The sequence below is a fragment of the Drosophila sechellia genome, chromosome 2R (genome assembly GCF_004382195.2).
Source record: "Drosophila sechellia strain sech25 chromosome 2R, ASM438219v1, whole genome shotgun sequence".
Classification (NCBI taxonomy): Eukaryota; Metazoa; Arthropoda; class Insecta; order Diptera; family Drosophilidae; genus Drosophila; species Drosophila sechellia.
In genome coordinates, this window is record NC_045950.1 from 19788479 (window position 1) to 19800923 (window position 12445).

Genomic DNA, 12445 nt, shown 5'->3' on the forward strand with positions numbered 1-12445 from the left:
CACTCGCTCTCTCTCGCACTCTCGCGCTCTCCCTCTTTGTTGAAATCAAAAGTGCAATAATTGCAGCAAAATCACTAAAATTCACTACGAAATGCGGAGAGCAAAGCGTGGCGGGCAATAATAACTGTAGCAATATTACAAAATCGCATTGGTTCGAGGCTCGCAAAAGCCAACGGAAAACACACAACAACAATGGGATAATAAGCCCACAACACACCAACACCAAGAACTACTCCAACAACCACACCAACTACTCCAACGACAACAACAAGTCGGCACGAAAAGTTGTTTCAGCGAAACAAAAATATAAAACAAAACCCGCTCGAACTGAACTTAAAACTGGGAAACAAGCCCATTTTGTGGGCCGAACTAAAAGCGAGACAAAAGTCTTGTGCACAATCGTATGCACGTACATATGGCACATATAGTATAGTGTAGTGTATAGTATAGTGTCCCCCGCCCAAGAGCCAAGATCCTGCTCTAGAAATCTCGTTTTACAGGGACAGGAGGCACTGCATATCGCCTCCTTGGCATCTCGCACATCCCATTCATTTCCTCTGGCTCGATTCCGCAATTAGCAAGTTCAAAACCAAACTAACATGTGTGGTAATAATTATGCCCGAAACTTGTCTGCAAATTAGTAGGAGCCACCCAACCACTTTTTGGTATATGAGGTAATAATCAAAGATCTACGATAGCAGAAGACCGAAAGTGCTGACTACTTGGATTTGGAATCCAGCTGGGAAATAAACTGGGAGGTGCTTCTACATCTATAAGTTCCTCGAACACTCATTCTGCTGACTTAGAAATTTATAGTGAGAATGATTAACTTTCAAACACTTTTTGTTGCTTCCTTTACCATTTTCCAGTTACTTGAATTATTTTTAAGCTTAACCTCACCTAAATTTACTCCTGTCTGCTCCAATGGCCAAACAAGGGTGGCGTACCAAACGTATTTTCGAGGAGTTTACAAGTTTTGTTCAGCGCTTTCATAGGCGGGCACACAGCACTATCTTCTATCTGGCGAGTTGGACTTTTCAAGTTTAAGGATGGATATCTGTTTCGAGTGCTGGACGACGCGACGCGGCGAGCGACTGGAAGGTGGGATGCGGCTGGGACTCGGACTCGGGATCGGATTAGATCGGTGGCCGTTACTGGGGCTAAAGCCGGAGCTATCTGTCCAGAATCGGGGCACAGAACACTCGCGATCGCGAATCGCGGAACGTGGCGGAAAGAAAGACGAGCAGCGATTAAGCTGGAGGCGGTCGGCGAGCGACGATTAAATACGGCGTGAAATTTGCTTGGCAGTGAATTTTTTCCTCTCATTCGCTGCGATATTTTTTGATTATTTTTCGTAAACGAAATTTATTTTTCACTCAATTTCGCCGCATTGCTTTTATTATTATGACTTGCTTCCCCGCCTTCTGGGGGGAAGAACACAAAAAAACATAAACAATGAAGAGCGCGGCGGCGGCGACGGCGACGTCGACTGCAGCGGTACGATCTTGGCTGTGGGTGCGAGCGGGATGCCGGATAGCAGATTCACTTTTTTATCAACTTTTTTTACTGGCTTTTTGCACGATGCTATTACGAAAGCGGGCTGAAGCGGGCGGCGGATCGCAAATTGAGCTTTGTTTTGCTGGGGAATTGCACTTTTGAGCTGCCCTGACGTCACGATCTTGCCGATGCACTTATATACCCGATATACATGATACATATATGCATGTATATGTATATGTTCTGACAGCAGACAGTCACTTGGGAATTTTTGGGAATTTAATTCAGCGACCGTTTCTCGAATTCGAATCGAAATCAAAGTCCAAAAGAGTCGGTGGCTAAGTCTTTGACGGTTTTTTGTGGCCGTCTACGGAAACAGGTCGGCGCACACTAAAGTTAACGATCGCTCGGAACGCTCCACGGAGTCCAAAACCGATTCAAAGCTGGCTGCCCGAGCGAGAGGGCACCATCGGCGGTACGAGCGGAGCTTTGGGCCAAAACTTATAGCTGCTAGACGATCTGCTGGCCATATCATAACCAAAAGCCAAAGCCTTGAAAGCTCTGCGGCCAACGAAAGCGAAACATAAAACACTTGCACTTTTCGTTCCATAGTTCGAGCTTCGCTTTGAGCCAGCTTTCGAGTGGCTTTGGGCCATAAACTAAAACTCCGACTCGGACTCATTCGCCGTTGAATGACTCTTTGAGTGGAATGAAAGCCGCCTGATTAATGTTGTAAAGACTCGCTTTAATTAATCTTCAGCCGGGCATCTTCGCATTCAAAATGTTACGGGCACTCCGAAGCACTCGACGTTGTTTAATTGGCGAGTCGAATGTTAAATTAATTAGCAAGGAAGGTGTCATTTGGGCATTGACATCGCTGACACTTTGTACAGGAAACTAAAGTTCTGATAGAACCAATCGCCTCATACCAGCATTCGTGATCCGAGCATAACGGTTGAGATATGGCAGTGATAGGTCTTTCCAAAAACTTATTAGCTGCATGAGCTATTTTTCAAATGTTTTGACATGATGTTTGATCTCACGATAAGATTCTTTGATAACAAAAGGTAGTGCGTGTATTTCAATGACCAACTGAACTTCGAAGGCTTAGGCTGGAAATTCTACCCGATTAAATGATTAACCTACTTTGGCATTCTAATCCGAAATTCCAATCGAGGCGGCACTTCGCTCATTCAAAGCCCAGACAAAGGAAACAAAAACCATTTTTCAAAAGTGTTAGAAAAAATCGTTTCATTCACACCAAGTTCAATGGCAGTACTCGCATTGATAAAAAAAAAACCATTTGACTCCCACATGAGCACACATACAAATAAGATCGAGTCGGTCCATTCAAACTGGGCCAATTAAAAAGGTTATTGTCACACATTGAGAGATCGATGTGAAGATCTCAATGGGCCGGGTTCCACATCCAACATCGGGGCACACTGAACCGCCCACGTAAGCCCGGCAGCTGCGGACGGCGATGATGATAACCAGGACACTCGAGTGCTCTCTGGGTGAAACGGCAATGAACCGATCTCCGGATGACTCAACGGGGGCACACGAGATGTGGGATCCGCGATCTCGAGACCCATCCTCCCACCATCCTCCCCATGCCATTCGCATATATCGACCCCATTTGCCATTTGCAAACAGCCCGTGGAGATCTGTGATCTGCGATCTGAGTGCCGCACTTCATGCGACATTTAAGTCGCAGTTGGCGATGGTATCTATTAATGGCTGTGAGTTCCAACCCATCGGCACCCCCAATCCAACCCAAATCTCTGCCCCCAAACGACGATCTTCGAGCGCAGCGAACAGGTTTCGTTTTGGCAATTGAACCCATTACTTTTATGCGGATTTCGTGCTAATTACCTTTCAATTGCTTACATTACCTTAAATTTGCGCTGTTTTTTGGTCAAATCCTGTCCTGACTTTCTCACAGTGCATCGCATTCGAGTTGACGTCGCATGCATTAAATATGGCTTGACACATTTTCCTTGGCTTTTTGGCAATTGTTCTCAAAACTGTTGAACCCCAAACGAGTTTTTTTCCTGCGCGAAAAGGTTGAATGAGTCGCCCAGTTTTCATCCTAAATAATAGATTCCCTAATAATAAGCTGCTAGCTTCGCTAGCCAATCATTTCAATTCGTGATGTAGTTTTTATGCGGAAGCAATATTTGGTTAAAGAAACTTACCTCAATGATGGTTTTCCGTACAAAAAATACCTTTTCTACGTCACTTTTCGGGTCAATAAAATAATGACTAAAGGTCATTGAAGAAAATGTGCTTCCCCAGCTGGTCGATTAATCAAATTACATATATTTCGCCGCCCATCTGCATCTGCACACACACATGCATGCACAGGTATTTATCCGTGTCAAAGGGTCAATGTCAATCTGCCCGCATCGGTAACCAAAAAAACCAAGAGTTGGGCAACCGCGGAGGAGGTACGAATCTGCGATAAAAAAGTTAACAGATCGTCGGATCCAGCTTGTAATCCCCGCTCTATCCCACAAAACCCATATGGAAACGGTTAACGAGGCGTCAATGATACATTAAAAAACGAAACGAAACCCATTTAAATATACATCCCATCCAAGATTGGCTCGATATTTATGTGCGACTCTTCCCCCGATAATTTCTACAAAGAGAAACAAAGAAAAGCCATAAAACATTTGCATAATATTCAACATTTCACGCTACTTTGTTTGGAAATAGCCAAGTCCGCCTGCGAAACACATACGAAATGGTTAAACAAACCGTTCGGTTTATTAAAATTGTGTAATAGGACAAACAAACTACTTGGCATAAAAAAAAGTGGGATAAAACGAGGATTATCGAGCAAGTGAAGAAGAGAAGAGAAGAAATGTTCATAAATCTAAGGGGCAGACAGGCCGAACAAGTTGAGCAGTTGAGCAAAATTGTAGCCGAATCGATTATATTATTATTTCCATTATGTCAGGTCGAAGCTGAAGTTGCTACTGCTCCGCGGACTACCGAATGCCCAATGAACCAGCTTCACTAGCACCGTTTTGGCCAAAAGGCGCCGCCATTAATACAATCTGGCCCATAAACTGGGTCTCTTTCTCCCCGCCGCGCTCTGGTCTATTTTGGTTTGGCCGACTAACAGGCCAAACAAATCTATAAATATGCATAAAGCTGGCCAAAAGACAGGCGCACACACGCGGATACCCATGGCTTCTGGCTCCTGGTCTTGCGAAAGCCGCGGGCAAAGCCCGCAGGCACTTAGCCCGGCTCAAACCACTGATGGCCGATGCCAAGTGCTGGCCACAGATTTGTTGTCGACTCTAGGAAGTGACAAGGAATTATTTGATTGTCTCTCCGCTATTCGGAATGCGAGCTCAATCATTATAAACCATTTTCGGTGGGAAACCAGTGCTGAAACTAGTGCTGAACACCGCTAAACATCGATTACATTACGGGCAAATGGCCAAAGAGCTCCTCGATTTAAACGTCTATCGAAATTACTCGCAAAACACTCCCCACGCTTATCAACTCAACCCCTTACATTATTTTTTTAACTTGTTTGCTATTTTGCATTACATTTGCATAAAGCAGCGGGCATGCTGCGCTTGGTGTACATATACTATGGAACCCTGCTACCTGGCTGGAGCAGCTTGCGGGCAATTGGACAAGGCCAGAGACACTTCATCGAACTCTGGCTGAAGTATTGGGTAATCTATGCACTGCTGCAGGGACTCGGAGTCCTCACCGATTTCCTGCTCGGTGGCTTCTCCTTCTACGCTGGTCTCAAGCTCATCCTGTCCGTGGGCCTCTGGTTCAGTGCCCCATACAGCACCAATCACCTGTTCAATCTGCTTGATGCGTACGCTATGGGGAAACTGCGATCAGTCGTGGAGAATGGTGTTCGCTGGCACGGGCAAATCAGTAGAAACATTTTTCGCGGCTTTATGCAATCACCACTGGTGACAGTGATAATGCCAAGGGGCGAGGATGAGCATATCACGGAGCCGCGGATCAATAAACGTCTCCTGAAAAGAGAACTGTCAAATCTCATGACGCAGATTGCAAGGGAAACGGCAGATCATTGCCATCAGCAAGAGCGACCTATGATGCGTCATTCCCCTCGGCATTTACGAGCAGCTGAACTGAACAAATTGAACGGGGATTCCATGCACAATGTCATCGAGAATTTCGACCAAAGATGGGGAGATCAGCAGTAGTCTGGCCTACTATAAGCCAACTTCAGCCGGTCCAAAGAAAGGACAGCCTAATTGGCATTATTTTCTTTTCCTGCCCTTTCCAAATTTTACTAAGTAAAAACCAAGTCGGATAATCCAAAACCTTGGTGTTGAATCACTCTTGAATCTTCTTTACAGAAGAGCAGCAGCTGCCATTAATCTTCAATTAGAAAAGTTCAATGCCAGCGGAAGGGCATGTTAATTGATTCATGGATCGGCGCAAGGAATCGATGATCCAGCGATCAGTAGCGATTTGTTACCCATTGGCGGACCTTTGGCGGCGATGCAGCTGATTAATGGAGAACGGCGAAGGGCAGGCGAAAACAAAAGACTGAAGCAACGAACTTGCTGCGACGGTCGGGACGCGTGTTGCGGCTTTTTGGGGAATGCTGTTCTGCTGCTGTCGCTGGCAACAATCTTAATGCAATTAGCACACTATTAATCTTGATCAAAATCCGAACTCAGCAAATTCGCAATAACAACCGCAATGTAAGTGACGCATTCGTCAGCGCATTGTAAAGCAATTTGTTTCAATTTCGTGGATCTGATTCGGCAAGCAAATTCTCGATCGGGGGTCGAAACAGCTTCTAGAAGCAATAAGGCGGTAATTCACCTAAATAACATTTATTGCCTTATTAATTTACTGTATTTCATGTGATGATGTAGACACAAGCGTTAGCTTCGCTTATCAGGAAGGAGATGGAATAATAAACTCTATTGATCTGTGGACAAAAAACTATTAAAGTGTTCTATATTTATTATAAACGAGAGCAAGGAAACTCGTTTACCCAAGAGATTGAAATTATAAAAACACATACACGATTCTAAAACACCTTACAACAGCTTGCACTTAATCATTGCCATTCAGAGGTTATTCCATCAGCTGCCTGCACCCACGTCGCGGAGTCATTAGCTCCTGGCCAAAGTTCCTTAGCCTTTGGCCGCGGTCCTCTCAATTCTCGGAAGGAACGGGTGCCTCCCTGGGGTAAGCTCCATTTAAATTTGGGTTAATCAGCGATAAAGCGCGCATTGCCATTGACAGCAAGGAGGAGCACGAAAAAAAAACGAGGCGAAGAACGAAGCGGAGTGCGAAATAAGATGGTGCATTTACATATTTTGTAAAAAAATAACAATAATAATAAGACGTGCGATTAATAAATCGGCTTTGTCTCACATCGCTAATTGTTTGCCATTAATTTGCATAACAAAATTAATTGGCGGCATTTATGCAAATCCCGAAAGCCCACAAAAAATCACTTCCTAGGCGATCCGGCTGTCGTTGTGCCAAAGATGACACCCCAGCGGAGATGGGGATCGGAGCCAAAGCCACTTGAATTGAAGTTCAAGTTTTCGCAATTGACCCACAAATTAATTATGCATGCATGCTGGTAATTGTGAATTTGCCTTTTACAATCGCACACGTAATGCCTCTGCGTTATTTCCGTCAACATTTCATTTATTAGACGCAATTACAATTGATTTGGGTTTCGGTTTCGGTTTCGGTTTCAATGGCTGAGATTTCTGTGAATGGGAATGGTATGGGAACCTTTTCTTGATGGCTTTTTGAATGCCTGCCCAACCTAAATGTCATGAGCGAGCGCTCGGCTTTGGACAGGGTCAAGACTTTTTGGCTCATTGTGCGAAAGAAATTTCGGCCGAAAACCGAAAGCTGAAAACCGATCTGAATCAGAAGCCAATGATCCTAACCTTGGATTGGCCGAAAATTACCCGAATGAGCCATGTTTTTTAGTAAAATCGGTTCCCACGTGTCAGAACCATTTACATATTACACACAAATGAAATGCACGCATTAATAATTTTAATTAAAATCCGTTTATTGCAATTACAAAGGAATAATCAAATCGGAAAGCTCTTTTACGGCCAGTTAACAAATTTATGGCAAATTTATTAATTGGTTTATTGCACCGCGTCTGATGTTTATAACAAATACTCGACTCGACTCGTGATTTGTGTGCCTTTAGCGATACTCTGTTAATGTGAAGTACACCTTAACCTGGGCCAACTCCGCTCGGTGGAAACTGAAGGTGGTGAAGAGTCCGTAGTCCCCGGAGGGCAGGGGCATCATGTCCAGAACCTTGACGGGGAACCGGAAATGCTCCAACACTATTTCCGGCTGTAATCGATAGAAGAACTGAAGTAACGAGCTATGCAATCATTTCTTAGGCAAACTCACTGGAATCGGACACTTGTTCACATTGGTTCTGTTCCCGAAACTGCTCAGGATGATGTTTATGAAGGGGTGGTTCCGCTTCTCCAGATACTCGCACACATCCGACTGGCGGATATTGTATAGGAAGGGCTTGTAGCCACTGGCCTTCTTCAGCAGCTGCATGCGCATCTGAAGGAGAAACATGTTGGCATTACACTAAGGTGTACTATGCGCCAGCAGGCTGTGCTTTACACTTTACACACAACTGGCAGTAGATCATCGACGCACTTTTCAACAATAGATAGATACACACGCACATCGATCTTAAGCTGCCAAATTCGATTATAACCCATGCATTAAATTCGGAATTTTCCAAAGAAAGAACACTTATTCTGGCAGTCCTAGTATCCACCGTATATTTTAAATATGTGTTTCTTTGGCCTCGTTTCGCAGTTCCTGTTCTTTGTTTACGGCACCATGGGACCCGCCTGGCAAACCTACAAGACCCTGAACAGCGGAGACGAGGAGTTCCTGGCCTGGGCCAAGTACTGGATAGTGTATGCCTTCCTCGTCACCTTCGAGGTGCTGGCGGACCTCTTCCTCTCCTGGCTGCCGCTCTACATGCCCACCAAGTTGCTCATGGTCCTGTGGATCGTGCTGTCCGCTCCGGCCGCCAATGTCTGGATATTCGACGCCATACTGCGTCCGGTGCTGGCCAAGCGGCAGGAGCAGATCGATCACTTCCTGCACCGGGGCAAAGAGAAGCTCCTGAGCGACGCCATCGCCTCAATGACGCAACTGGTGGCACAGAGCCAAAGCTTACTGCCTCTCGTGTCCAACTTCTGGTCGAGATCGAGCACTGCTCCCCTTAGGACTCCCAATCTGTTGCAGGACTCCACTGGAGAAGGAATTGGAGGCAGGACTTCCGAGGATTCTGACTCGGCCAACGTCTCTGTCCAAAATCTGTCCAGTGGTTCCAGTCCCGTTGGCAGCTTAGAGCACCTCCGCGACGACTCTGATGAGCTTCAGGTGGGCGTTTCGAAGGCCACCACACACCTGCAGGTGGACCAGTCCCAGACCGACGTGTCGTCGGAGTCACCCAGGATGCTTAATCGCCGAGCTCAACGCAAGTTCAAGAATGCCATTGCTATTTCCTCCGCCACCAAGCTGGAGGACCTCCATGACGAGGTGGAGGACCTGCTGGCCAAGTCGGGGATGGAGACCAGCGGCCAGGAAGTCCGTCAGCAGCGTCAACCGGCCAGCCGTCGCCGACTCTTAGCACAATCATTTGTGAAACCCCAAACGGGGCTATAGTTATTTCATTAATTCCAAACATAAATTGGTTTTAAGCATGGATAGGTTTCAAGTTGTTTAAATACTAGTTTTTTGGATACTATATACTACTATAGATAGCTATTGGACTCACCGATACCGGACCTTTTGGCCATCGCAGGATGTTGGCCCGCAGACTCATTTCGACGACATCCCTCTTCACGGCGTACAATCGGCACAAGGAAATGGTGGTAAAGTTTTCGTCCGCACTCAGGCACTCGATGTTTGTGAACTTGGCAACTCCTTGGACCTGAAGTGGGCCAATGTTCGGTACATAATCCCAGCCAGCTTAGCTTGCGGGCGAACTTGCCTGCAAAATGGGCCACAGCCCAAACAAGAGGAACAACTCCGTCAACGTGGCCATCACTAAGTTCACCAGAGAGCCATTAAAAACTGGCAAACTGTGTCATTATAATGTTGACGAAAGTGGCAAAAGCCAGTCAAGCGAAACAAAATTCGATAGATATCAATCATTACGGGCAATTATAAATTCTGTTTAATTACTTGAACTTTCGAATTGTTGTTGAGTTTTAATTAAACAAAAACGTATGGGTCTGTATCCAACAGGCAGCACTTAACTAAACTAGTCGAATGTAAACTAGATTTGGGACATGGGTGTGTGAGGAGCGTGGTGTGTGTTTATGGAATTGATTTGTTGTGTTTATGGCCCTAATCACTGGCCTCATCTTCCTCATCCTCATCGCTGGCATTGCTGGCCTCCTCGCTCTCCTCCGGTTCGCTCTCGCTCTTGGCCTTTTTCTTCTTGGCATCGCCGTCGGATGGGGGCTTGCTCTTCTTCTTGGCAGGCTCGTTGTCCTTCTCGTCGTCGGAGCTGGTGGAGTCGTCGTCCGATATGTACTCCTTGCTCTTGAAGCCGCTGCCCGAGGTATTCGCCTTCTTGGATGGAGAAGGCTCCGTCTTGCGCTTCTTGGAGGACTTTCCACCCTTCTCGTCATCGCTGCCACCACCCGCTTCGGGCTTGTAGTTGCGCATCTCGTCGTGGTAGCGCTGCTTGTCCTTGGCTGCCGCATCCTCCCACTTGGACTTGTCCTTCAGCTCCTTCCACATCTCGCCGCCCTTCTTGGCGATCTCGGTAACCTTTATGCCAGGATTTTCTCTCTTGATGCTCTCGCGCGTGTCGTTCAGCCAGAGCATGAAAGCGGTGGTGGCGCGCTTGGGTTTGCCAGAGTCCTTCTTCTTTTTGGAGGGTTTCTTCTACAAAACATATAAAAACATGTTACTATAAGCTATACTAATAAGCAAACATTACTCACTGTTCGCTCTTTCTCCTTGTGTTTCTTCTCTTTTTTCTCTTTCTTCTCGGACTTCTCCTTCTTTTTCTTGGCGCCATCGGAGTCGCCTCCGCCGCCACTAGCATCGCTGTCTTCGTCAGAATCACTCTCCACGTTGCTGTCATACTCCTCGGCCACATCGGACTCGTTCTCGTTGGGCTTGAAGTCCTCATCCGTGGACTCCTCATCCGAGTCGCCATCGTCGTCGTCCTCCTCCTTTTCCCTGGCCTCAGCCTTGAGGCGAGCCAGATAGGCATCCGGTTCGTTCTCGTTGTCCGAATCGCCAAAGTCCACGTCCTTGTAGCCGCTCTTGTCCTTGCCCATGTTGCTGACATGCAACTTCTTCTGTGTTATGTAGTCGAAGAGCTTGGCATACTCCTCCTTCTCGATGGAGGAGAAGATGTGGACGGTTCCGTTCTTGAGCGTCACCTCGAAGTCGAAAGATCGCGTGGATCCGCCGCTGCGGGCAAAGTTCACAGAACTAATCTCCTCAAAGCGGATATGCAGCGGTGGCTTGTGGATATAGATGAATCCTCGCTCCAGGGGATACAGATATCCAGCTGCAGCCTTGAACGAGCAGCCCACTGCAGCCGTGCCAGAGTGTCCGATAAAGTTACCAGGTCCGGTAATTTTTCGACCGATCAGCACCTTCATCACTTTGCCCATCACCTCGTACACCGGCCCGGAGATCTCCTTCTCCAGCTTGCCCTCGTACTTGTCGCGCAACTCGGCCTCCGAAAAAGGCAGCTCAATGGTGGTCTCCTCATCGGGAGCAAACAGCAGGACCAGGTAGTGGTAACGTGTTTGTCCCTGCTTGATAGGCGGATCCAAGGAGAGCACAAAGAACATCTGTCGACTGTCTTTGTGGGGCAGCATGAAGAGTCGCAGCACCGAGTCCATGGGAATCTTGTAGTCGAACGTCTTGCCGTGCAACTGGAAGAAGGTCGAGAAGATCTTGATGTCGTAGCGACCGCGAGGCGTAAGGATCTGGATCTCTCTGAAAATGGCGATGGACTCGCCCGAAGCCGAGATGACCGAGGCCTTGCTCATAACGTTCTGGTGGAACTTGTCCACCGGATCCTCCTCGGCCGACTCCACGGCGGGTATGTGGAACCGCATCTCCAGCAGACCCACGGGAGCATCGTCGTTCTGGTGGAACTCCAGGGTCACCTCGTTCTTGCCAGTCACGCACTGCGAAACGTGCGACAGCGGCACCTCGAAGATGGTCTTCGACTCCTTGTCGAAGCTCAGGACGGAGCCCATGAATCGGGCGGTGCCCCAGTTCCAGCCCTTGACGCACATCTCCTTCTCGACCATCTCCTGCGAGTAGGCAGTCTTGATAAACTTGCCCAGCTTTTCGTGCTCGCTGTCGCGGAATCCCGTGAAGCGGTGGAGCACCCCGCCTTTGGTGAACACCCTCAGTCCCCAGGTGCCCACGAACTTCTGCGAGTTGATCAGGTCTATGTCCTCTGCCGAGATCTGCTCCACCTTGCCGGTCTTGGTGTTCTTGAAGATGATGTTCTGCTCGGTCATCTTCAGGCGTCCAGAACACTTTTTTGCGCGCAGGGGAATGGAAAACCTCGGTCAGGCGAAATGTGCCAAAATACGCCGGTTTTTTGCAACTCACCAAGACTCCGCGCACTTCGGCGTTTATGTCGTTGTACTCCAGCGAGTCCGTCATCCTGCGCTTCTGCTGCTCTAGTAACTAACTAATAGATCAACTATATATTACGCCGCCTTGCGAAATTGTCAGCAATTTGCAATAATTCCGGCAGACAAAAAAACAACACTGCGCGCCTAATTTTAGGTTAGACGCCAGTCAGCTATATTAGAGTGACCGTACGTGAGTCTAGTATATTTGAGAGCACTTTTCAGAAATTTTTTTTTTTTTTTTTTTTTTTTTTTTTTTTGGATATATTAATTTAAAA

At 47.1% G+C, this 12445-nt stretch overlaps 5 protein-coding genes across 9 annotated transcripts in view; 2 read left to right on the forward strand and 3 right to left on the reverse strand.

The window, feature by feature from the left end:
* The window catches only part of LOC6615769 (venom metalloproteinase 3), a 43962-nt gene extending 42617 nt beyond the window's left edge, over positions 1 to 1345 (reverse strand). For 2 of the 5 annotated variants that reach the window (XM_032714433.1, XM_032714432.1), the window contains exon 1: positions 901 to 1330. The gene's annotated coding sequence lies outside the window, so the exon portion shown is untranslated. Of the gene's footprint in view, positions 1 to 900 lie in introns of all 5 variants that reach the window. The other 3 variants (XM_032714430.1, XM_032714431.1, XM_032714434.1) reach the window with 3 other exon arrangements.
* A 3468-nt stretch (positions 1346 to 4813) lies between these two features.
* Positions 4814 to 7440, forward strand: LOC6615770. Its single transcript, XM_032714403.1, has 2 exons — positions 4814 to 6708; positions 6766 to 7440. Exon 1 carries the CDS (start codon positions 5085 to 5087, stop codon positions 5703 to 5705), a length of 621 nt encoding a protein of 206 aa, XP_032570294.1. The 5' UTR covers positions 4814 to 5084; the 3' UTR covers positions 5706 to 6708; positions 6766 to 7440.
* Positions 7441 to 7540: 100 nt separating this feature from the next.
* LOC6615771 lies at positions 7541 to 9625 on the reverse strand. Its single transcript, XM_032714405.1, has 4 exons — positions 9536 to 9625; positions 9320 to 9475; positions 7918 to 8082; positions 7541 to 7857 (listed from the first exon to the last, which is right to left on the reverse strand). Exons 1-4 carry the CDS (start codon positions 9587 to 9589, stop codon positions 7702 to 7704), a joined length of 531 nt encoding a protein of 176 aa, XP_032570296.1. The 5' UTR covers positions 9590 to 9625; the 3' UTR covers positions 7541 to 7701.
* Positions 8120 to 9249, forward strand: LOC6615772 (receptor expression-enhancing protein 2). The gene has a single exon (XM_002040107.2). The coding sequence runs from the start codon at positions 8320 to 8322 to the stop codon at positions 9205 to 9207; it is 888 nt and encodes a 295-aa protein (XP_002040143.1). The 5' UTR covers positions 8120 to 8319; the 3' UTR covers positions 9208 to 9249.
* A 100-nt stretch (positions 9626 to 9725) lies between the features above and the next one.
* LOC116800315 (FACT complex subunit Ssrp1) lies at positions 9726 to 12332 on the reverse strand. Its single transcript, XM_032714399.1, has 3 exons — positions 12145 to 12332; positions 10500 to 12068; positions 9726 to 10440 (listed from the first exon to the last, which is right to left on the reverse strand). The coding sequence occupies exons 1-3, from the start codon at positions 12196 to 12198 to the stop codon at positions 9895 to 9897; spliced, it is 2169 nt and encodes a 722-aa protein (XP_032570290.1). The 5' UTR covers positions 12199 to 12332; the 3' UTR covers positions 9726 to 9894.
* Between the last annotated feature and the right edge of the window lie 113 nt (positions 12333 to 12445).

Bases quoted from the DNA above. Each gene is read 5' to 3' on its own strand.
- LOC6615770 (XM_032714403.1), top strand. From the start codon at position 5,085: ATGCTGCGCTTGGTGTACATATACTATGGAACCCTGCTACCTGGCTGG.
- LOC6615772 (XM_002040107.2), top strand. From the start codon at position 8,320: ATGTGTTTCTTTGGCCTCGTTTCGCAGTTCCTGTTCTTTGTTTACGGC.
- LOC6615771 (XM_032714405.1), bottom strand. From the start codon at position 9,589: ATGGCCACGTTGACGGAGTTGTTCCTCTTGTTTGGGCTGTGGCCCATT. The intron at 9,476-9,535 runs GCAAGTTCGCCC...GGCCCACTTCAG, and splicing joins GGCTGTGGCCCATTTTGCAG to GTCCAAGGAGTTGCCAAGTT. The intron at 7,858-7,917 runs GTGAGTTTGCCT...TATCGATTACAG, and splicing joins TGAACAAGTGTCCGATTCCA to CCGGAAATAGTGTTGGAGCA.
- LOC116800315 (XM_032714399.1), bottom strand. From the start codon at position 12,198: ATGACGGACTCGCTGGAGTACAACGACATAAACGCCGAAGTGCGCGGA. The intron at 12,069-12,144 runs GTGAGTTGCAAA...CGCGCAAAAAAG, and splicing joins CCGAAGTGCGCGGAGTCTTG to TGTTCTGGACGCCTGAAGAT. The intron at 10,441-10,499 runs GTGAGTAATGTT...TATGTTTTGTAG, and splicing joins ACAAGGAGAAAGAGCGAACA to AAGAAACCCTCCAAAAAGAA.